Source organism: Typopeltis vanoorti, chromosome 12 (genome assembly GCF_054136105.1).
Source record: "Typopeltis vanoorti isolate ZY-2024b chromosome 12, IOZ_Tvanoo_1.0, whole genome shotgun sequence".
In the NCBI taxonomy this organism is placed as follows: Eukaryota; Metazoa; Arthropoda; class Arachnida; order Uropygi; family Thelyphonidae; genus Typopeltis; species Typopeltis vanoorti.
This window is the reverse complement of record NC_143560.1, coordinates 126605864-126631496: the sequence shown is the minus strand read 5'-3', so window position 1 is coordinate 126631496 and position 25633 is coordinate 126605864. Positions and strand designations below refer to the sequence as shown.

At 36.4% G+C, this 25633-nt stretch overlaps 1 protein-coding gene across 4 annotated transcripts in view; it reads left to right on the top strand.

The window, feature by feature from the left end:
• LOC150101214 (rho GTPase-activating protein 45-like) overlaps nt 1-25633 on the top strand; it is a 519012-nt gene that overhangs the window by 124017 nt on the left and 369362 nt on the right. For 3 of the 4 annotated variants that reach the window (XM_090401286.1, XM_090401287.1, XM_090401288.1), the window contains 2 exons: nt 239-382; nt 13087-13168. In XM_090401286.1, the coding sequence (XP_090257412.1) occupies nt 239-382; nt 13087-13168 (226 nt within the window). Of the gene's footprint in view, nt 1-238; nt 383-13086; nt 13169-25633 lie in introns of those variants that run through there. The other variant, XM_090401289.1, reaches the window with a different exon arrangement.

Sequence of the window (25633 nt, the reverse complement as noted above, 5' to 3'; positions counted from 1 at the left end):
TGAGAATGGCAACGTGGATTTCTATAAATTTTTCCATTGTCAGTGTTCTAAAGGTGAATGAGATTGGTAAGGAGATCAACTGTGTGCTAAGTGCTAATCAGTGTCTAGGTCTCTGTACCAGACTTCCACTGGCTTAAATTCCAAAATTGCAGTTTTTGCATATTTTATAATTAGGTTGTCTTATCTTTAAAAAAAAAAACACGCATGTGTGTTACTAATAAATATATTCTGTTGACAGAAAAACAAGAAGTTATGAGAGTCATGGCTCATGAACGATTAGGAGAAGTTTTGAGAATTCTGAAAGGAATTCTAGAGAAATATCCACCTATTCAATCGACAGAACTACTTATGACTGCTGGCACATTAATACAGCAAGTGAAAGGTAACATGATTTTGTTATTACTGTTTAGTAGTAATGAAAGAGAACTAAAAAAAAAAATATGTATCCTGATTGTTTAATTTACATGTGAATATAATGAACTGCATATTAGAATAAAACTTGCTTTTTTTTAAATTATTTTGCATTTAGTATCATACAAATTAAATTATAAGAGAACGTCATTAAAATAAAATTTAGAAGAAAAATATTTCTTCTAATGCATGCACATCTCCTCCTCCTCTCTCTCTCTCTCTCTCTCTCACACACACACACACACACACAGGGATCTCTTAATTATCCAACCTTCAATTGGATAATTAAGAGATCCCTGTATATATATATCACTTTTTTTTGTGGCTCCCACTCATGCAAGGATTTAGTAAATCTGCAGTATATTCAGACTGTAGGTGTACTGAGCACTTTTTCTGTATTATTAATTTTCTATATTGTATTTTTTTTTTTTCAGCCTTATGATGAAATTTCTCTCCCACCTAAAGTTAACATTCATAAACATCCATGCCCACCACAGGATTCGAATGCACTAACTACTCGGCCAACCAGGCAAGCAAGCATATCTTTAGTTGAACTGACTAACAAATTGACTTCTCATCACAACTAGTTAATTTGAGTTACATATAGGTCAGAATGCACAGCATATCAAATTCTCTCACAGTCATAATACAATTTAATGAACTACAGTGCAAAGAGAAATAATTGAACAGCAGGTTTAATTGTTTCAATATTTCATTTCTATTACAGAGACATTTTCTGGAATACACAACCGCCACAACTATGGTCAGTCAAGTCTAACATACCATGCCTTGGATACCTTGCACAGAATCAGATGGAAGAAAACTGTCATGTTCCATCATAGTAAATACACACTTGAAAGACTCTTTTTAGAATCAGTGGCAGGTTTAAAAAACTACCCTAATCTTAATAAATATGGTTGTATTATTTATTAAGATTAGGATAGTTTTTTTATCCTATTTTAACTTTCCCAAGATTTGGAAAACTAATTCTTAGGCCTCCTGCCCAACACCTAAGGCTGGCTAACAGTACCCATAAGGGCAACCCTCATAACACTTTAGTCTTCATATAGTGGATGATATAGTCATCATATAGTCATGAATATATATATTTATTTACACACTCACTTCATATAGTCATGAATCTCACTTTCCTGCTGACTGCAGTACCTGGGTTTGGTTTCAGCAGCATGACTTAGTAGCCATTATGGCATTTGTTAGCATTGCAGGCTGGTCATGGCAGTCTGATAATGTAAGGAGTTTTTCCTTTGTATGCCTTAGGTCCCCTATTATCAGTAGAGCATTGTATAAATGATATAACATTTAAAGATTATTACCAACCATCTGCATCTTTGCATGTTCACGGTTTATTCATCTCATAACCTAATATGTTGTAAAGCAGAGATTTTTCCAGTAGCATAATAATTAATTCAAGATTCCAAAAGCATGATCACTTCATTATATTTCATTGGCCTACTCAGTCACTGAATGTAAGGAGTAGGCCAATGAGTAGTAATCCTCATATGAGAAAAACTCATATGAGGATTTCTGGATAAAGGTGAACAATCTGTTCACAACAGAGATTTACTTAGTCTTGTATGAGGCAACAAGGGATGTAGCAAGTTTGCATCTTATGTTGATCCATACCAACTTGCATGGTCTAGCATTAGCTTCCTTGTAGAACGCTTTTGGCATCCTATGGCCTTCTTGTCCTCTGATCAGTAATTCTAAACAACAGAGGAGGTGCTGATCACTATTAGATAGTTGCACTTGATAACTGTCCATATAGTGCATATATCTATATATTGAGCCATATTTTCAAAAAATTCCAAAAAAAAAAAAAACCATCTGATTTTTGAAACCTGTTAAACTTGAGTTATTCTGAATGAGTGTTATTATGACATCTTTTATCAGAAAAAAATAAGTTTTTGCCCTATTGAGTGCTGCTGCCACTCCAGTTAACCACAGTGAATATCATTACTGACTAAGAAAAGTCACTAAGCCACCTAAAAACTTGGATTTGAGCCATTTAAGGTATAGCTTCAGTTCATTTAATCTTGTCTTTATTTACATATTGGAACAAATGCTATATTATGACCAAACAATTTGGCATATTCTAAACCTGATTACTAGGATAAAGCAAATCCTGTCTCGTTCTTCTTGTAGATTGGTTACTCATAACTATTAATTTTTTAGCAGATAACAATGTATACTAAAATATTAATTATAAAAGGCTAATTAATGCTTTTCTATATTTTGGCAACATTAAATTGTCATCATCAAGGATTGCAAAAAAACAATATGTTCACACAGGCACTCACACTGGCAAAATGAGGCTGAAAAAATGCAATAGAAGAAGTCAGGCCTAGTGTCCTAAACGGTGCCCTCTAGTGGGCCGAAGATCTTAGAATACAGCAATACCGTGCATAGTCAAGGTAATCGGTTCCACTGATATCCCAGATTGTTTGAAACTGGACTAATCGAGGAACTAAATACATACAAAAAATGATAATTGATTCCAAAAAAAAATATTCTCCCTGTTTTTCAATAAATAAAACTAGATTAATAAATTCAAATATCTTTATCAAAAATAATTAAACAAAAAATACACGTTTTTCGTAATTCATTTTTTTAGTCTCTAAAAATTGCAATAGGTTTCAATCATTCCAATAATTTTTGATAGTTGTTCAGCTGTGAATTCTCGTGAAGGCACCTCAACACAGTCATCGTTGTCTGAGTTGCCCTCCCACTCTTCATAAGCTTGTTGTTCATCCATGTTAATAAATGTTTCATTAACCAGTTCATTAGTGTTCGATTCAATGCACTCAATTACGTTGATGGAATCTAACTTTTTGAAACCAAGTTACTGTCCAATTTCCATTATGTTATTAGTGACTTCAGCAAAATGAGTTTCAAAACCAATGAAATCATTTGCACAATGTGGTATGATATGTTTCCATATTGCTCTCATATTGCTTGCCATTAATTCATGCCATGCTTCACCTATATTTTCGATAACATTTCTGATGTTGTAGCTCTTCCAAAATTCCTTTAAAGTAGGTACATTTTCTCCTGTTGTAACTTTTATGGCTCGCAAAAAAGTGCGGTGCAAATAATATCCTTAAATGTTGCAATAACACCGTGATCCATTGGTTGGATCACCAACGTCGTATTTGGTGGAAAAAAGTTATTTGTACATTTTCATTTAAATCACAAAGACCAGTCGGATGACCAGTGGCATTATCTAAGATCAATAAAATCTTAAAATCTAATCCTTTTTCTCTGCAATAACGTTCTGTTGTAGGACAAAAATAGTTGGTGAACCAATCTTCAAATAAAACTCTTGTGACTCATGCTTTCTTATTTGAACCACAACACTGGGAGATTATTTTTTGATGCATTTTTAAGAGCGCTAGGATTTTCTGCATGGTTCAAGCATTGGTTTTAATTTGAAATCCCCTGCTGCATTTCCACCTAATAACAGTGTGAGACAGTCTTTTGAAATTTTATATCCAGGGCATGACTTTTCATTGACTGCTATAAAAGTGCGTGACGGCAACTTTTTCCAGAATAATCCTGTTTCATCAACGTTAAATATTTGTTCATCTTTGTAGCCACCCTTTTTTATACGATTTCACTCAATTCCTTCGGATATCTTAAAGCAGCCTCTTTATCTGCACTGTCAGATTCGCCAACAATACGAACATTGTGAATACCAGTTCGTTGCTTAAAACGAAAAAAACCACTCACGACTTGCCGTAAAATTTTCACTAGTTCCCTCACCTTCGTTTTCTATATCATCAATAGTCTTAAGTCATTGTAAAGACTTAATGCTTTGGCTTGAATTTCCATTTGACTAAGCGGAACTCTCTTTTGAGTTAAGTCTTCGATCCATATGGATAATAGCTGCTCCATATTTACCATTAGAGTGCTTCTGGTTTTAGTCACCATTTTTGATAAATAAGAAGCCGTAGCCTTGTGATTTGTATCGATTTTTTTTTTTTTTTTGATTAGTTTTAGAACTGATGACTCGTCCATTACTTTTTTGATGGCCTATTTTAACAAAGGATGCACTTCCTTCATGAAGCTTGATTATATTGAGCTTTTGTTCTAAAGTGAGCCATTTACGTTTCTTGGTGACAGAATCACTTTCATGTTTTCTTTTTGCACTCATTATGTAATTTTTTTAAATGGGATTAAAATTTAATTATCACAAATTCAGTATTAAAATTCACAAACGTCTACTGCTTACTCATACTATACGTAGCTTACGCATTAAGACGTTGAACATAATGCCGTGTTTACATTCTCGCCGAGTCTAGGTACATACATACACAACGGGGAACCCCTGAAAAAATTGAAATATCATGTCGCATAACTTTAAAACTGCATAAAAATAAACCACACAAAAAGTGACTTGACTGTATAAAGGGAAAAACCCATTTGGGGCAGTCTCATGCACCCAAATTTCTTTGAGGTTTGAAAAGTTGAATCTGCCTCAGCCCTGAAAAACTTTCCAAACCTCGACAGATATTAATCCTTTAAAAATGTTTCAGTAATTTGTATGTCTTAATCATATCGCTCCTTTTCCACCTATCAACCAGTTTCTATAGCCCATATATTTTCAACCTATCCTCATAAGGTGTGTTCCATTGACCTGCTGTAAAATCTCTCATGATAAGTGACTTATCATGTTCATTTTTACATGTTTTTCTATGGAAATGGCACTTAAAGAAATGTCAATTTTGTCTGTAATAATCTTGTATTTGTAATAATTTAATCATGGGCCTTTGTTAAAATAATGTGGTGCATGACATCATTATGTAACACTGTTATCCCATGTCCATATATGTCAATTTCAAAAGACATGCGAAATATGACATCATCACTTTCGGATGTCAATATACATGACCATATATGGAAGTTTCAAGAGACACATGCATGCATACAGTGGAAGTCTGGGCCTTTATAAGGCGAAACGTTGGGATGGACTTTGTCTTAGGTTTCTCAATCTTCTCTTACCTGGGTTCACTGCCACTTGAGGTCCATTGTTGGTAATCAAAAGAGAAGCGTCATAGGTCTGAGGGTTCTCAATCTTCTCCTGTCAGGATCCACTGCCATGAGAAGTATTGTGTTGATCATCGGAACGTCTCGCTAGGAAAGAGCTGCACACTGCTGCCATGTTAAGGGTCCTAGAGGGCATAGAATAATCAATGACTTGAACAAAGAAAAAAATTGGCAAGAAGTCATGAATGAGCCAGCAGAAGAAAAGAAAAGGAGTACTTTCATGTGGACAAAAGATTCATATAAAAGGCAATGTTGGACAAGAATTGTAAGTACTTATATATGTCATATTCCCGAGCAAGAATGTACATCAAGTATGTCTGCTTATGGGGTACAATAAGATTGTATAAGTTAATATCGAAATAGGCTCACTCAAGGTGTGTCTTAATCTAAACTGCGTATAAGTAATTATTGTAAGAATAAGAAGAGTACTGTATTGGATAATGTAATTTAATATTGAATTAAGCTTACCCAAGGTATGCCTTATTTTCAGTTTGTGTATGTGTGACTAACAGGATATTCCAGATTATGATTTAACTTTAAGGGAAGAAACATAGATCTAAGTCTGAATCAGGATGAATTGAAATTAATAAAGAATTGTAATGCAATTTGTGTGTGTGGAGCAGACTGTGTAAATAAACTTTTTTTTAAATTTAATTAAATGGTTTGCGAACAACAGGTTTTACTGATTCTGTCAATGCACTATCCCAAAAAAATTCAAACCTGCATAAGATTAACTGATCAATAATCATGCCACGACTAATTAAAGATAGAGATTAACATAAGCAGGGAATACTAACAATATCTGCTTTGTATTTAATTTAAAAAATCTTATAATCTTGCACTCAATACATAGTCTAACTGGTGCAGTCATAAAACAAATTTGTTAGACTATAGAGCATGAGAACATAAGCTCTAGTAACTATTAATAAATGGTGGCAGTCAGCCATTCATGACAGTTCACAAAGTTTAAGTAAAGAACAAAAAGACGAAGCATGGTTGAAAGAAATACCAAAACAAAATGTAATACTGCCACCATCTTGGTCACCAAACCTCTGGATCCTGTCCACCTCTTCCTCATCCACAAGAAACCCAGATGACCACATCTGTGCACAGTAGTCAAGATCCTGTAAAGAGGTATAATAACCTGCTTATCTCTGCTTGTTTTAAGGTGTTCAATAACCAAGTAATCGGATGAACTGTTTTAGCCACTTTTGCAATATGCCCTTAAAAACTTCAACTCTCTATTCACTAACACCCTGAAATCCCTGGATTTATCAATTTCCTGCAGTAGATGCATCAATATGGTACACAGCTTGTAATTTTTTCACCCCAAAATTGCCTGATCTTACACTTTGCAACATCAAACCAACATCTGTTCTCCTTGACCATACTGTCATTTAAATCTATTTAAATCATCCTGTAAAAATTGAACATCTTTATTGACTATTGCAAATATTCAGTTGTTTGCATTACAAGCAAACAACTGAATATTTGCTTTTGCATTGTTTCCTGTATTATTAATGTACAAATTAAACACTAGTGGCCCAAGTACCAACCCCTGTAGCACACTACTAGCCACAGGCCTTCATACTGGACTTTACTCCTGAATAAACTATCATCAGTTACACATTCCTACATATAAATTATTCCTTTTTTGATCTTCGCTTAATTGAACTTTTATTTATTTATTTACTTGTTTTTTTTATTGTAGTGTCTTTTTTCCTGTCACCATCTAGCCTAGTTCTGGTCCAAAGAACTCTTATAGCTTACTGCATGACATAAATAAACTTGATAATGAGAATATCATATTTATATGGTTCTTATTAGCATCCCAAGACCCTATGCGGTCAAGGAATCATCTAGGAGGACCCTTTGTCATACACACAGCTTATCAAACCTTGCCTTAAACACATTCAAATTCTCTGCAGACACCACACTCTCAGACAGCAGAATTACAATCATTCACAACTCTGCATGCAAAAAACCTGCTTCTCACCCTCTAGTTCACACCCTCCTTCTACAGCTTCCAGGGATGATCTCTTGTTCTCTACTAATCTCCCATCATTTTATGAAAAAGCTCTTCAACATTAATCCTATAACAACCCGTTATCAATTTGTGCATCTATCATATCACTCCTCTTCTGCCTATTCACTAGACTCTGTAAATTGCATCTTCTCAACTTTTCCTTATATTCAACATTTGAGAGATCAGAAACTACCTTAGTCAATCACTTTTAGACCTTTTCCAATGCCTCTTCATACTTTTGTAAACCAGGTGACCAAATCTGTGCACAATAGTCCATATGTAGCCTAATCAAGGAAACAAGAATATCCTTACTTCTACAAGTCAGTGTTCTGCATCATTGCCAGAATTCGTTGTGTTGCCTTCACAATTTTGGCAAAGTGTCCTCCAAATTTTAGATCCTTATCCACCATCACCCCAGATCTCGTATTTCCTCCACCTCTAACAATATATCGCAGTAAGCTTAAATTCTACATCCTATCTTTGTTTTCCAAATTTTAAAACCTTACATTTTGCAACATTGAACTGGCATCCCCACTTCCATGCTCATTCACTCAATCTATTGAAGTCTTGTAAGGTTATCTAACATCTGCTCTACTCATAGTTCGTCCCAACTTTGCATCATTTGCAAATAACTGAATATCCCCATTCAAAACTTTCCCAATATCTAATCTATAAACAATAAATTACACGATAACCACAGTAATTAACTTTAATGAAATGAAAGTACAGATATTGTGTACTGAAAATAACAGTATATCATCAGTGCATAGAAACAAATCAATGAAACGGGGAATACTCTTTGATTCGATTCTTCTTTGATTTGCTTGTTTCTGTGCACTGATAATGTACTGTTATTTTTAGTACGAAATATCTGTACTTACATTTCATTAAAGCTAATTACTGTGGTTATCGTGTAATTTTTTCCCCCCCAATATCATTAACATACAGGTTAAACAGCAATGGCTCTAAAACAGACCCCTGAGGCACACCACTAGTGACCTTCTTCTCTTCTAGGATATTGGCTCTCCCATACACATCTTGCTAATACCTATCAGATAGTCAATCTCCAGTCCAATGCACTAGTCTAGTATCCAATCCCATCCATTATTATTATTACACCATCACACCTCCTGGGAGTCCAAAGACTCATCGAGGGAGGGCATCAAGCCTACAACTCTTCATCCCACCACTCCACCAACATTCATCATCTAACACCAATGCCATCTATTGCCGACCACCACCACCAGTGCTTTCAGAGATAATCACAAACATCCATGCCCATGGCGGGACTCGAAGCCGCAGCCCTTTGGCTGGAGAGCGGATACGCTAACCACTCGGCCAGCCAGGCCAGCATTTGATTATCATTTGACTATCAACTTATCATGAACTAATCTGTCAAAAGCCTTTGCAAAACCTAAGTATAGTACTGTATACCATCTCCTTTGTCCAATGAAGCCATCTCCTTATTGTAATAAGTAAGATTATACTAAAACATGAACTCCCTTTAGCACCATGTTGACCATCAAAGATAATAACCACTGTTGTCAACCCAATTCTGGATCCTGGTTCTCACCAGCCTTTCCAACACTTTAACCACAAACAACCGACACAGACAGGCCTATAATTTGATGCTTGTGTTCTATCACCTCCATCATGAAGCAGCATAATCTTGCCTTCCTTTCTTCTACTCCTTTGGAACTTGACCCAGTGCAAGACTCATATTAAACATGTCATGGCATACGTCAACTCTCTGGCACATTCCTTCAAAATATGTGGTGACGTATTATCAAGTCTCACAGCCTTATTAACATCAACTTTGCTCAATTCCCTATATACTGCTTGCTCACAGTCAGTCTCTGCTCCTCATCATCAACTGCTCTCAAACTCTCCATGATGTCACATGCACAAGAATGAAAATCTTTTATGAACTGCTCATTAAATATCCCAACTATATCCTCTGCAGCAGTTGTTCTTATACCATCTTTTCCAATCATTGTCATCCTTCATAATCATTGTTTTTTTTTTTTTTTTTTTTTTTTTTTTTTTGCTAGCTACATATTGAAAGAATTCCCCAGGGTTTTTTTTTTTTGCTTCATTTGCTAACTGCTGCTCATTCTTCACTTTTGCTACCTTTACCAACCAAGTCATCCTCCTTGCTTGTTCTTTATAATCCTCATGGAATCCATTATTCCCACTCCTCTTATGTTGTCTTCATAATGCCTTTTTCCTTTGTATCACATGTTTAATCTCCTCATTCATCCATTTCATACCTACCTTATTTAACCTTCTCACCCTTGGAATGTATTTGGACATTGCTTCTACTAGATAGTTCTTGAATACTACCCAAGCAGCATTGATCTCCTATCCAGACAACTCTTCATTTAATGCTACACCTGTAAGCTGTCTCCTGAGCTTCTCATAATCACTAGCCTTGTAGTTCCATATATCCTTTCCTCTGAAAGGTCCTCACACTCTTGGCAACCCAGCAGATAATTACTTCAAGCTGACTCTCACCAACTGGAGTGTGATTTGATACCTCATTTACAATAACATCCACGGATGAGATGATCAAATCCAAGACACTCAATTCTCATGTGTCTTTCCATACTGCCTGAGTTAGTTGTCTCTCAAAAACTTGAAAAACTCAAGGTTTTGAGTTTCTCAAGTGTTTCTTTTCTTTATTTCCAGTTGCTACCTCATCATTCCAGTCTATATTGCCATAATAATAGGTCTACAAGAACATCCAACTAAGGATTTCATTCTATTCACCTCTATCTCACACCATACTATCTCAAAACAACTCTATTTCTCTCTTGCATCTCTACTTTGTATGGACATAACTCTTTATCATCAGTAGCACTCTTTCTCAAAACATATCATCCACTTCCATCTCTATTGCTGTCAGGATGTCATCAAACCATGTCTCACTTACTCCAACAACTTTTTGTGAACAAGCTCATCAGTGCAACCATTTCATATGCCTTGGACAAACATAATAGTTTGTTCCTGGATTTATAACAAGTTTCACTGATAAAATTATTAAATGTGACTTCCCCATACTTTCCTTGAGCTATTTCTTTTTCTCCTTATTCATCTTAGAACCTTCAAATCCAACTGTTTTCCTTTGATCCCAGGTCATCTCCTTCCCTTTTTTTTTTTTGCCTACACATCCATATGCATCCTCTTGGAGCATCAATCTTTCTCATATTGTGTTCACCTGTCCACCCTGAGCCTCTCCTTTTCTCTATATTTATTCTGTATACTCATGCTACCAACTGCTTTATTCATAACCACCACTTCAGCCTCTCCTACCTTACTCTCCTGCTCTTTCACATCTCTTCTTACTTGATCAGATTCATTCTCTGCATTCATTTCTCTGCCTTGAAGTAGTCTCTCCAAATGACACACCAAAACCATTCAAATGCAGTCCATTCACTTGTATACATTTCAATTTGTCTCCTTCAAACTCATTCACAATCTTTGCTCTCCAGCTCATTTCATCACTGTCATACCTGGGCAACACACTGACTGCCTTTTCTATCACACTATTATCTTTTATCCTTCTCAACAACCTCCTGATATCCAGTCTTATGTGTTCCCTGTTTGCAGTCAAGTCATTTGTTACTATTACAACTACCAACTCTTTTGCTCGCTTACTCCTCATATCCAATGACTGTTCATTTTGCCTCATGGAAAACAAACCTTGTGCATCTTCTTGTTTACCACATCTCTAATAATCGAATCCTCGTACAACGGCTCTCTGGTGGGTCCTTTGTTACCTCTTTCATACCAACGTTATTAGTTTTTGTCTTCTTCACTCTTCTATACATATCTCCAATTCTCTTCTTTTCATTCTACATCCATTTCATCTCTTGCCTCATCTTAACCAACTTAACTTTCAAATCTTTCATCATTTTTTTGCTCTCTTTCAATTTTATCACCAGCCATATATTGATGGCAAACATGCAATGCATGTTCGCCATCAATGCCGCTCATCACCTTATCGTTAATTGTACTCTGTCTATCAACTTCCACTACATTTGCATCACTTCCATCATCCTTTCTACAATTGATTCTTAAGTTCATCAGATTGCTCCTTCACTTTTTCAAAACTTTTTTACCAATTTTTTGCTGCTCTTTTACACTGTTTCTCTGTGCTATGCGACAAGCACTCATCCTCCTTGTTGCATTCTGACTACTAGCACATGGTTACTAATACATTACTGTTCAACAAGTCCTTGTTCAGATCACACTTCCATAATTTATCTACAGAATCGAATGAATACATATAGCTCACCTCATGTTTCATGAAACAGCTGAAATAGAAATTAAATTTCTGTAAAGACAAACCCTTTACAGAATGGTTTAAATGTGTGGGCTTGTTTAAGTTTGTTTACAAACTTAAACAAGCCCACACATTAGGTCTGTTTTTGCTGTGCTTAATTTGATCACAAAAATAAAACATTTAAAAAAATGTTAAATTCAAGTATAACTTGAATATAGTCCTCTATATTGCCATCCTGAACTATGAGCACTACAGTTTATTTATAGAACATGGTTTATATATGTGTAATGGATGTTACTAGCTATTAAAGACAGTTTTGTACTAATTTGGGATATGTTGTATTTCTTAAGGATAGTTGCAATTCTCTAGTTTATGTTGGAGATATTGCCAACAATAGTAAATACAGATGTAACTATTAAGCCACTCACAATTATATCTCATTGCATGGATAAAAATCCATATATGAAAACCTTCCATGATGAGGTTTAGCTGCACCTCTGCTTGGAAGAGTTTTTCTTCGTATGTTAATATTACTTGCATCGATTGCCAATGGACGAAATATAATCTGCAATTAACCAAAATCTATCCTATTTATTTAATACTGTGAAAAATAAATAATAGTTGGAGATATCCACACATGCATAGACTTTTTCTTCTTTCTGAGACCAGGGCTAAAAATCTGAGTTAAACATAATAAATTCAGTTATTATTTGTTTTTCACAGTGGTGTTAAATAGGTTGATTTTGGTTAGACACAGAATAAATTAAATTTTGTCCCTAGATAAACAATACATATAACATATACCAATGTGGCTGAATAGTTACATGTATATTTACTATTGTTGGCAATATCTTCACATAAGTTAGAGCACTGCAACCATCCTCTTTGAAACCTGATGATTAGCATATAGTGCAGTTAATCTAAACCAGATTGTCTACTGTCTTTCTAATTTGTGTGTTCTTCTGGAAATAAATCATAAATATTTTTATTTTTTAGCATAATATGTTTAAAAAATAAACCCTGCTGTGGATACCAGATTCTATTAATGTTATGAATATTAACTTCAGAAGCTTACTAGTGAATGTCATGAACTATTTGATACTATTTAGGATTGAAATATGGACACCAACTATACTCATAAAATTTTTGTGCCCGTATGGTCTTCCTGAGCCTATCTTTTATTTGCGTGTTTGAGCTGAACCACTGTTAATTTGTGGCAATTTTTTTTTTATTCTGACAGTGTAGATTAGCTTTCGCTTATTGAAATATGTTATATCTACTGATTAGATGTTGTTTTTAGGTTATAGTTATGAAAATGAGAAGTCCGATCCTTCAGAATTTTTTGATGCTATTGATCAACTGGCCTTAGCATTCAGTAGTAGGTAAGATATTCTCCTTTTTTTAATATAATATTACATAAAAATCAGTTCATCATAACGATGGAACTTTTTTTATGATTATTTTATCAGATTTAGTATCAGATTCAGTATTACGCGATTTCCATTACTTTGTCAAGATCATCATCCCACTTACTGGTGGATGTCTGAAGTTTAAAAACTACAATATTTGGTATCCAGAATAGTGTTTCTGAATTACCTTTGGCTAAAACTATAGCAACAATGCTGTAGACACATAGACCCTTATATGGTTGGGATTGCCATTAAAAAAAAAAATATTCTGAAGCATTGTTTGATAATTGATGTTTGCGTAGTACATAGAAGTCTCCTATTTTTTTTTTTTTTATTGTTTAACAGAATCAAGTATTTTCTACTGATTTTAGGATTATCAGCATTGTGAATTCAGTCTTATCTGACTTTTTTTATGTTGTGCCCATACACGCGAGGTTGGTTGATTGATCAACCTATATACATTAGTACCGTGTATGGGTATTGGGTTGGGAAAGGAGGAACTTGTTTATATTTGATTTAAATGGCAGTAAATTATATTCCTTATGAAACACAGCAGGGGGAGACTGTTCCACAGTGCAGCAATTGCAGGATGGAGGAGGAGGAAAAGAAACTTGTTCTGTTTGTTTCTAGGTGTACTGTGAAGGGATGTTGAGCAGCAACTCCATGTGTTCCAACGATCTTAGTACTGAGTGGAGGAATTATTGATGTTATTTCAGATGAGCATTTCCCTCGGAAATATTTGTAGAATATACATGCTGCAGAAACTAAATGTCTGTGCGAAAGTGAGGGGAGAGAGAGTTGGTAAGAGATGGGTTATTAATAAGTCTAATTGCTCTCCTCTGTATTGAATCAAGCATTTTGAGAGAGCTTTTAGGGATCCCATCCCCATATGTGGGAGCACTATTCAATAGCTGGGTGGATTTGTGATTTATATAATGTTAACAGCTGTTCAGGGGTGAAGTAACATCTTGAGCGAAAGAGAAATCCTAGTTTTTTAGAAACTGAGGATACAATGGTTGTGATGTGTTTATGCCAGGAGAGGTTTGATGTGAGGGTAATTCCAAGAAGAGAGATCTCAAACTGTCTGGAAATTTGGGTATCATCAAAAAGGATACTAGGAAAAAATGTTTTTTTTTTGTGTGGGAAATAGGACAGAAATGGGTTTTATTAGTTTTTAAATTGATGAGGTTATCCAAATCCCATTGTAAGATGGCTTGAAGATCGGAATTGAGGGTGATGGTGGTGGTTGATGTTCTGTAGGTTGAGGTGAGTTGTGTAGGGTAAGGTTTATCAAATGAAGGCAAGGAGTGTAGTGTGCTGTCGTCTGCAAAACTGTGTATTGGTTGGAGGTCAACTGAAGTAGGTCGTTGATATATATAGCAGGAAGAGGGTTGGTGAGAGGACAGAACCTTCTGGAACCCCAGCATTAATTGAATGGTGAGAGGACACAGTGTGTGTGTCCAGACAGAAAGCTGGCAATCCAACTACAGAAGTCCTGTGTCAGACCGAATGTGGTAGCTTGCATAGTAAGCCTTTGTGCCAGATGCAGTCAAAGGCTTTGGCGATATCAAGTGCAACCACTTGAGATTCGCCAGACTTCTCCATGGAATTTGTCCAGAGATGGGTGACATATGTGAGCAGATTTCTTGTTGTGGTCATTTATTAGGTGGGTGTCTTCAAGGTAGTGTAGGAGTTGGGAATTGATGATTTTTTCCATGACTTTTGATAGGACTGAGGTAAGCGAGATGGGGCAGTAGTTGGATGGTAGTGACTTTGTCACTCTTCTTGGGAATAGGCTGAAAATAGCAATTTCCAGTTTGTGGGATAGATTCAAGTGGAGTAAGAGAGTATATTATTATTATTAATGTATCACACCTCCAGGGAGTCCAAAGACTCATCGAGGGAGGGCATCAACTCTACAATTCTTCGTCTCACTACTCCACCAACCTTCATCATCTAACACCATCTGCTGCCAACTACCACCACCACTAGTGCTTTCACAGACAATCGCAAACAGCCATGCCCATGGCTAGATTCGAACCTGCAGCCTTTTGGCTGGAGAGCAGATACACTAACCACTCAGCCAACCAGGCCGGCTGGTTGGCCGAGCGATTAGCCAAATAGGACGGGAGTCAGTTCTGGTGCACAAATTTTCAGGACAATTGGGGAAATACCATCAGGGCCAGGAGACTTTTTTTCTGTCTGATTTGGTCAGTATTTTTCTGATCTCATCCTGGCAAAAGGATATAGGGACATTGTATGTTGGGTGTCTGGAATGGTTGGGGGACATTTGCCATTTTTAATTTAATCATTATTTAAATTAAGGGGATATTAAATCCCACATTGTTTTAAAACCGAATAAGAAACCCAAAGATTGGAATCAGACCGTTTCATGCCAAATATAGTATAATAAACTATAAAAGTATCAGCGACTACTAGCGTGAGCTAATGCAAGTAGTCCAAGTACGTAGTACAAACTCGGGTAACTTGCAGCAAAGGTGGTAAAGTTCTGATCGCTATTCTTGGTATTTTCCATAATGTAAAACAAATTTCCTAGGAAATGTATGCTGTTATTACATTATGGTGGGAGGTCACTGCCCAGACCGGTTTCAGCCTTTATTGAGGCTTCATCAGTGAGTAGCTAGATCAAATTAATACCAAAGGGTATAGCGAAAAGAACTTATATACTCTGCTATATGAGTTGTCAAAAAGGTGCATCCATTAAGTTACTTAAATATAAAGAGCTAATAGGCTTCATTTTGGCAATATAAACATTATTTAAATTAAGGTTTATTTAATTAAGGTATATAATGGTAATGGTATATGAGGTTAATTAAGGTATATATATTAGATATATAAGTTCTTTTCGCTATACCCTTTGGTATTAATTTGGTCTAGCTACTCACTGATGAAGCCTCAATAAAGGCTGAAACCAGTCTGGGTAGTGACCTCCCACCATAATGTAATAACAGCATACATTTCCTAGGAAATGTGTTTTACATTATGGAAAATACCAAGAATAGTGATCAGAACTTTACCACCTTTGCTGCGAGTTGCCCGAGTTTGTACTACGTACTTGGACTACTTGCATTAGCTCACGCTAGTAGTCACCGATACTTTTATAGTTTTATACTATATTCGGCACGAAACTCTCTGATTCCAATCTTCGAGTTTCTTATTCGGTTTTAAAACAATGTGGGATTTAATATCCCCTTAATTTAAATAATGTTTATATCGCCGAAATGAAGCCTATTGGCTCTTTATATTTAAGTAATTTAATTTAGTCATTTCTAGTCTTCTTTATAATGCTGATATTACCTAGGTTTTCAATTCACCTTTAATATTTCTAGATAGCCTCTAAGATATAAGTATCAAATTGCATATAAGTCGTCGCCATCATCATCGTCATCAAATTACTGACATATACCCTCAGGTGGTGTGCAGGACCTCATTACTAGCTTCTTATCAACAAATTTCCTTCATATTAGTCTGTTATCTGTCAACATTCCATAGTATCAGATCTTACATTTCTGTCTTCTAAGGCACTTTTTACTGTATCAATCCACCTACACCTTGGTCTTCCTCTGTCTTTTTCCTGCCATCCTGGAAAAGAACGGATGTTTAGCTAATCTTTCCCCTCCCATTCTGTTTAAGTGGCCATACCAACTGAGATTAGCTGGCTAACATATTCCTGAATGCAATGTCAAGTTCTTTCTAATATCCTCATGCCACCTGTTCAGTCTCCTAATCATTCTCAGGACTCTCATATCTGTGGCCTCCAGTCTTTGAGCAAGAGTTTTATTTCTAACCCATCTCTCAGATTCATAAGTCAAAATTGGTTCGAACACTGTTTTGCATAGAGCTAGTTCAGTGTTTTGACTGATCTCACTCTTATTCCATATAAATTTATTCAATTGACTTCCTATCATGCCATCTTTGCTAATTCTGCTGTTTATTTCCAAATTTAATTTGTCATCTTCACTAAATATCGTGCTTAAATAGCTGAAATATTTTACTTGTTCTATAGGTTCTCTATTCAGGATGCAGTTGAGGTTTTCAATGTTTCTGCCTATTTTCATTGTCTTTGCCTTTTTAATGCTGATTTTCATACCAAATTTATTACAGCAGTTATTCAGTTTGGTCAGGGATCATGCAGACTTGTCCTGGATTCCTTTAGAAGTACAACATTTGCATAAAGTAAAGAGCTGAGACAATCATCTCTAATTTCGGCATCATATTTGTTACCACTTTCTTTCATAATGTGATCCATATAGATGATGAGTAGCAGTGGAGATAATGTACACCCTTGTCGCACACCTGACTTAACATCAAACTTCTTCCTGTACCTCTGAATTCTAACTACTGATTTACATCTTAGCCTTCCTCTTGGCACCTTGTCATATGCATTTTCCAGATCTACAAAACTTAAATACAGATCTTTGTTATATTCCCATGATTTCTCAACTATTTGTCTTAAAGTGAAAATCTGATCCTGACAATTTCTGTTTGACCTAAACCCAGCCTTTTGTTCCTCAAGCTTCTCCTCCACAGTTTTTCTTAGCCATTTCTCAAGAATACTTGTATAAATCTTACCAGGTACACTCAGTATTGAAATTCCTCTGAGATTCTCACATTGTTTTATTTCTCCTTTTATAGATGGGTACTATGAGTGCTCTACTTCAATCATCTGGAATTCAACCCTCTGACCAGGCCTTCTGAATCATGCAGTGTAGCCACTACAAAACTTTTATACCTCTATGTTTTAGCATTTATGGTCAGATATCATCTACTCCAGCTGCTTTTCCACATTTCAGATTTGTGATAGTTTTATTTACTTCAAGTACAAATATATATTCCAAATGGCATTCTTGCTGAATGTTTTCTACCACCATGCTGTCAATGCTTGTTTCATTTAGCAATCTTTCAAAGTAATTACTCCATACATCATGAATATGCTAAATAAAAAAATCACATAACATATTTTATTAGTGTAGAATTTTCGCCTTCGTATCATTGGTATCTTCAGTACAAGAACATATGAAGGCAGTTGAATAGTAACAGACAATTCTAAACAAGTGCTAACTAAGTAGCTAACATAAGATAACTGAAAAGGTCAGTAACCTTTTCAGTTATCTGTTAAAACAAAATTAAAAACTGTTATCTGTTTCAGTTAAAACAAAAAACTATATATATTTAGACAAAATAAAGTTAGGAAAGATTTAGATGATTTAAAAAGTACTGTCTCCCACAAAGGAGGATAGACGTAGACCATCAGATCTGTTTTAGTTAGGAGAGTGAAGTAAAGTTTCATATGATTCTTTACAAAGTTGTTCCATAAGGAACTGACTTTTATGAAGAACTCTTGTCTTGTTCCAGTTAACTCTGTATTGGAAGTTTTTTGGAAGTTTAGTCTAACCAAGTGAAAAATAAACTTCCAACATTTTTCTCTAAATCCCGAGTAATTCAATAATAAGGTGGTACACCTGTTGGCAACTCCTATAGGTAAATATGACTTCTCCATTGCTTCTGCCTTAGTATCACCACTTCTGGATCTGCCTCCCACTAACGAGACCTTTATTGAGGTCTCGAAACCTTTTGGCTAGTGGCCCTTCCCTTAATGCAGAGCAGTATACATGTCTGCAAGGAGATGTGCTTTGCATTAGGGGAGATACTGAGACAAGGAGTGAGAGAGCTTGGTCCACCTTTGCTTGGAGTTGCCTGGTGTTGCACTACCTTACCTTAGTCCTGAAGATATTTTCAGGTGCAAACTTTATTTACTTACACTTGGATAAAGGATTAAACTGAATTTATTATAGTCTAACCAAGTGAAACATAAAGTTCCAACATCTTTCTCTAAATCCAGAGTAATTCAGTAATAAGGTGGTACACCTGTTGGCAACTCCTATAGGTAAATATGACCTCTCCATGCCTCTGCCTTAGTATCACCACTTCTGTGTCTGGTTCCCACTAGATACCTCAATAAAGGTCGAAACCGGTCTGGGTAGTGGCCCTTCCCTCAACGCATAGCATTATACATGTCTGCAAGGAGATGTGCTTTGCATTATAGGAGATACTGAGACAAGGAGTGATGAGAGTTTGGTCCACCTTTGCTTGGAGTTGCCTGGTGTTGCACTACCTTACCTCAGTCCTGAAGATATTTTCAGGTGCAAACTTTGTTTGCTTACACTTGCCTTAGATAAAGGATTAAACTAAATTTATTATGAACTCTGTATCTAGTGTTGATAGCATGTTCTGTAAGTCCAGACTGTTCCTTTGCACATTTTCACAAAACACCCTACTAATGGCTCCCGTAAAAAATTAAGCAAGTTTGATTGTGGTTAGTAGTTGGAAGGAGCTAAATCATTCGATGTTGTTGGCACACTCTCCCTCGATGAGTCTTTGAACTCCCTGGAGGTGTAACGTAATAATAATAATATACCATCTAATCCCACAGCTGTATTTACATTGAGATTCTGTAATATCCTAAGGACCTCCAATTCATCTACCTCTGTTCTCACATTAGTGTCTGTCACATAGGTTAAAGCAGTAACTGAACTATTTTATCTGGTTTTGTCACGTCGTGACCATCATCACTCATTAAGGTTAATCATCCATAGTCATTCTTCCTCTTACTTGCCACATAATGAAAGAACTCTTTGGGATTTTCTTTGGTCTGCTCGGCTAGATTCTTCTCATAGTCTAATTTTGCCATCCTTGCCATGCTGGTCACCTTTCTTGCCTGAACTGTGTACTGTTCGTGAGTTTACTGGTCACCTTTCTCTTTATATATCCTCCACAGCATTTTCTTCTTCAGCAGCTCATGCTGAATGACATTACTCATTCATCTAACTCCTACCCGATTAACCTTTCTTACTCTAGGTATACAATTTAATACTGCTTCCTCTAGATGACCCTTAACTATATTCCATGCACTACTAACATCCTTACCCTGAAATATTTTATGCCATAGTACAGATTTAATCTTCTTTCTAAGCATGTCAACCACTTGTCTTGTAGTTCCACAAATATCCCTTATTGATAGAATATTACTCATGTTTTACAATCTCCCAAGTTAAGGCAGTCACTTTCACCAATTGGAGGCAGCGTGGTCATTTTGATTATGGATAGCTCTTCTGATTCTTTGACCAGGTCCAATACTCTCTCTCACCCCTAGTACCTCTTCATCACATGCTGCCTGAAGTAATTATCTCTCAGTAGGTGTATAAATTCCATTTCCTTTCTGCCATGTGATCTTTCTTACTTCCAGTCTATATCTCTATATGTGAAGTACTGCATAATAATAGTCACTCGACCTGTACTCATTGTACTAATTTGGCAATGCGTGTCTTCCAGATCATCTGTGGAACTCCCTAGCCTATAGTAAAAACCAACTGTATATTTTGTCTTACTGGCTTTAATCTCACACCAGACTGCTTCAAATGAACAGCCACTCTCCTACCTATCTCCTATTCTTTTGGCTGCAATTCATCTGCTATCATCATCAGCATCCCTCCCCCATCCTATCTTCCCTGAAAATACTAAACCCTTCACATTCTATCTGTGTAACTACATCATCTATGTCTACATTACTACATTAACTATGTCTCACTAATGCTTATAATGTTTGGCAAGGTTGTGCATTAACCAATTTCTAAAACTCCTCCCGCTTGTTCCTGATACTTCTGGCATTAGTATATAGAAACTGCACGATCCCTTTTTGGCCCCCACCTACCTTTACTTCCTGAATTGACAACCCTATTCAATATTTTTGCTTGAGAGACTAGATTTTGCACTTGGTTATTCTCACACTCACTCACTTTATGGTGAGTTTGTGCCTCCACACAAACTCACCTACTTCCACCCTAATTGCTTAAGTTTTCCTGAATTTCACTTTGGCATTCTCGGTGAACAAAGCTCTCTCTCTCTAGACACCTAACACCAAAACCATTTGGATGAAGTCCATCAGCATTGTACAAATCCTTCTTTTCATCAAATACAGACCAGATCCACAAATCCTACATCATTCTTTCTGCACAACCTGCATATAGATTCATTAGTTAGCAATGCGCTTCTCCTCAATTTGCCTCTATTGTAGCATTGGTAAGAGACTTGCAATCTTCACCTTCTCGCTGTTCAGTTTTGCCTCTTCTAACACTCTTCTACATACTCCCTCAATGAATACTTCTCGCCTCTCAAATCATTTGTATCATCTAAGACAATCATTTCCTTTGACTTTCCTTTTTTTTTGCATCCAGATTTCATGGCTAATATCATGAATTTTGCACCCGGGAGACATGATTTTGTCATACTTTAGTTAAGTTCTCCCCTGATCATTTGGCAAGGTTGTGCACTAACGTATGTTATTCAGTTTCCATACAGAATTTTCTGTTTAACTCATTTTCTTGTGTTTTCAGCAGTTGGTCTTTATTATTCCTTCGGATCACCTGCTTTTTTCTTTCTTTCTTTCTTTCTTTCTTTCTTTTTTTTTGTTTTCCAGCCCTGCTTAACTCTTGCTGCTACTGCAATTTTTCAATTTTGCACTTTGTCCTATGAGCGATAACATTTAAGCGCACTATTTCTTTATTAATATCCACTTTGCTCTCTTCTATTTCCACTGCCACAAGTTCAACATTAATAACTTAATTTTTCATCTTACCATAGGTATATTGTTACATTCTCACCACCTAACCATATACTCACTTTTGAAACATTTAATATATACATTCTCTCTCTCTGCATTCCTTCCACATGTTCTTTAATTTTCTTGACAAATATAATTTGCATCCACTGCACTGAATAATATCCTGCAAATTCAAATCACCAGACATTGTGGTCTTTGTCACCATTGTTCATCGGGTAGGTGTCATTTCGACAATATCACAATACATGTTACAATAAAAATGTTATAAAATTACTAAATACTCTAAACTCTACTCTAAACTAAGTTATGTAATCACTTAAACAGGTTGCTTATTCCTGAATGTTGATTTCGCATATCTTCTTAATATCTTCACCTTAATATGATTATGTTGTTAATGCCATCTGTTCACTCCCCCTAATTTTTATCAAAACTATCATATATGTGGTCTCTTGTGGTCAACTGTTTTATCTGTTGACTAATTGTTTTATTTTGAACCTATCTCTCAGATCTATAAGTTAATATTGGTTTGGAGACTGATAGTGTAGGATTTTGGCTACATTTCTTTTTCCATATAAATTTATTCATCTGACTTCACACTATACCACATCTGCTTATTCTGTTTATTATCTGTTTCCCTATTTAACTTGCCATCTTCAAAAAAAAAATTGCACCTAAGTAGCTAAAATGTTTTACTTGCTGTACAGGTTCTACATTGAGAATGGATTTGATATTTTCCACATTCAGCACCTGGTAACACGGCAAACTATTGTTAATATAATATTTGTTTTTATTGAATAAGTAAATTTTTTTGGTTTAGCAGTTCTGCAGAAAATATTTGGTATTGAGACATGTTTTTTTAGACATATAACAAGTTGTTGGACTTATGTCATCAGAGATACTAACAATAGTTTAAATTTTTTAGGAAATGACCACATATACTAAAATATTAATTAGAAAACTTGAATCAATATTTTGATATTTCGGCAATGTTATATTGTCATCTTCTGGGACCATAAAACTATGATAACTAATAATTAAGGAATTGACAGCGTAGACTAGAAATATAAATTAAATAAACTTTAATATGTACACTTTCCGATATTTTGGCAAATGTCACGTTGCCATCTTCTTGGGAACTTAATACAAAGACAAGTGCACGTAAGTACTACATAACAGCAAATGAGAACAGAAGCTAGGAAGCTACCATTTTCCTAAAGTCCTGATGGTGCCCCCTGCCTGGCTATATTGGTAGTTCTTGGCCTTTGGGCTGAAGTTCTGATAAATGTTTCCCAAATTTGCAGTCTCATGCATCCAAATTTGTTGAGGTTTGCCATGTTCCTAAGGGCTGAGGCTGATTCCATGAACAGTCTTTCATATTTGAACTTGCTGCGGTGTATTACTGTGGCATTCTTCCATCTTATTCTGTGGTGAGTATCCAGAGCGTGGTCTGCAAGCCCAGAGTGGCTGTACTGGTGAAATCGGATGTAATCCTTGTGTTCTGAGATTCTGATATTTGCTGTCCTGCCTGTTTGACCAAAGTAGGATAATTTACAGCTGCAAGGGACCTGGTATACACCAGGTAGGTCTAGGGGAAGTGGTTAGTCTTTAGCGGAGCGGATAAGAGATGTCAATTTTCTATATGGTCTGTAACAAGTGGTCAAGTTATGTTATTTTAAGATTTTGTTGATTTTTTCTGAGTGGCCTCAGATGTAGGGAATGGTGATGGAATTAGAGTAATCTTTTTTGTGAAAGGGGGGAAGGTGGGTTGTGGATAACTGGTTTAAGTATTTTTTGGATTCTTTTTTTGAGGGGGGGTAGCCATTGGCTGAGAAAGTGTCACGGATGTGATTTAGTTCGGTGGTTAGGGCTTGATCATGTGAACAGATTATTTTTGCCCTGTTCAATAGTGTCTTAATAACTCCATATTGTTGTTGTGTGTGTGTGTGGGGGGGGAATGATGGGATTGTTGGTGAATGTATCTGCCTGTATGGGTGGGTTTTCTATAAACTGAGAAAACCAAGGTTCCATCAGGTTGGCGGGTGACTAGTGTGTGTCTAGGAAGGGGAGGTTATTGTTTTTCTCTTTTTCCAGGGTGAACTTGATTCTAGGGTGTTGGTTGTTTAAGTGTGTTAGGAAAGAGAGGAGTGAATCCGGGCCATGTGGCCAGAATACGAACACATCATCAATTGGAGCTGAGTTTAAGGCTTTCTCTTCAAAAGTCTCCATAAAAAAGTTGGCCAAGGGTGGGGAAAGTGATGAACCCATGGCTCTCCCCTCTATCTGTTTGTAGAATTTTTCCTGCCAAACGAAATAGCCTGAGTTCATTGTAAACTGAAATAGGGCTGAGATATCAGGAGGAAATTTAGCTTGGCTCTAAGGTTTCTTTGAGGGGGACATTCGTGAATCAGGAGGAGACATCAAAAGTGACCATTATGTCATGTTGGAGTGTAAGGTTTTCTATACTGGCTTTGAAGTGGGCTGAGTTTTTTATGTGTGATGGTGTGTTGCCAGTATAGTGTGAGAGCACTTTGGCTAAATGTTTGGCTAGTTTGTAAGTGGGGGAATCAATGCCATCCATTATGGGACGTAATGGCACATTTTCTTTCTGTATTTTTGGGAGCCCATATATATGCGGGGGGGGTCTAGAGTTATATGGTTTTAGTCTGTTGGTAATCTCCACAGGCCAAGAAGTGACCTTCTTAAGGAGCCTATTACACAGTGGCATTCCCCTTATCCAAAGCGGATAAGGGGAACGCCACTGTGTAATCATTAAGAATGAATACCACAGTGGCGTTCCCCTTATCCGCTTTGGTGATAACTATTTCTTTGCTTTTCTTCAATTCTTGTAGTGACTTGTATTCACTAATGGATATGTTGGTCATTTAGCCAAAGTGCTCTCACATTATACTGGCAACACACCATCACACATAAAAAAAAACTCAGCCCACTTCAAAGCCAGTATAGAAAACCTTACACTCCAACATAATGACATAATGGTCAGTTTTGACGTCTCCTCCTTATTCACGATTAGAGCTAATCCAAGCTAAATTTCCTCCCGATATCTCAGCACTATTTCAGTTTACAATGAACTCAGGCTATTTCGTTTGGCAGGAAAAATTCTACAAACAGATAGAGGGGACAGCCATGGGTTCACCACTTTCCCCACCATTGGCCAACTTCTTTATGGAGACTTTTGAAGAGAAAGCCTTAAACTCAGCCCCACAAAAACCAACCATATGGCTTCGCTACATTGATGATGTGTTCGCTATTTGGCCACATGGCCCGGATTCACTCCTCTCCTTCCTAACACACTTAAACAACCAACACCCTAGAATCAAGTTCACCCTGGAAAAAGAGAAAAACAGTAACCTCCCCTTCCTAGACACACTAGTCACCCGCCAACCTGATGGAACTTTGGTTTTCTCAGTTTATGGAAAACCCACCCATACAGGCAAATACATTCACCAACAATCCCATCACCCCCCCCCCCCTCAAAACAATATGGAGTTATTAAGACACTATTCAACAGGGCAAAAATAATCTGTTCAAATGATCAAGCCCTTACCACCGAACTAAATCACATCTGACACTTTCTCATCCAATGGCTAACCCCCCTCCCCCCAAAAAGAATCCAGATAATACTTAAACTAGTTATCCACAACCTACCTTCCCCCATCTTTCACAAAAAAGATTACTCTAATTCCATCACCATTCCCTACATCCGAGGCCATTCAGAAAAAATCAACAAAATCTTAAAAAAACATGACTTGACCACTTGTTACAGACCGTATAGAAAA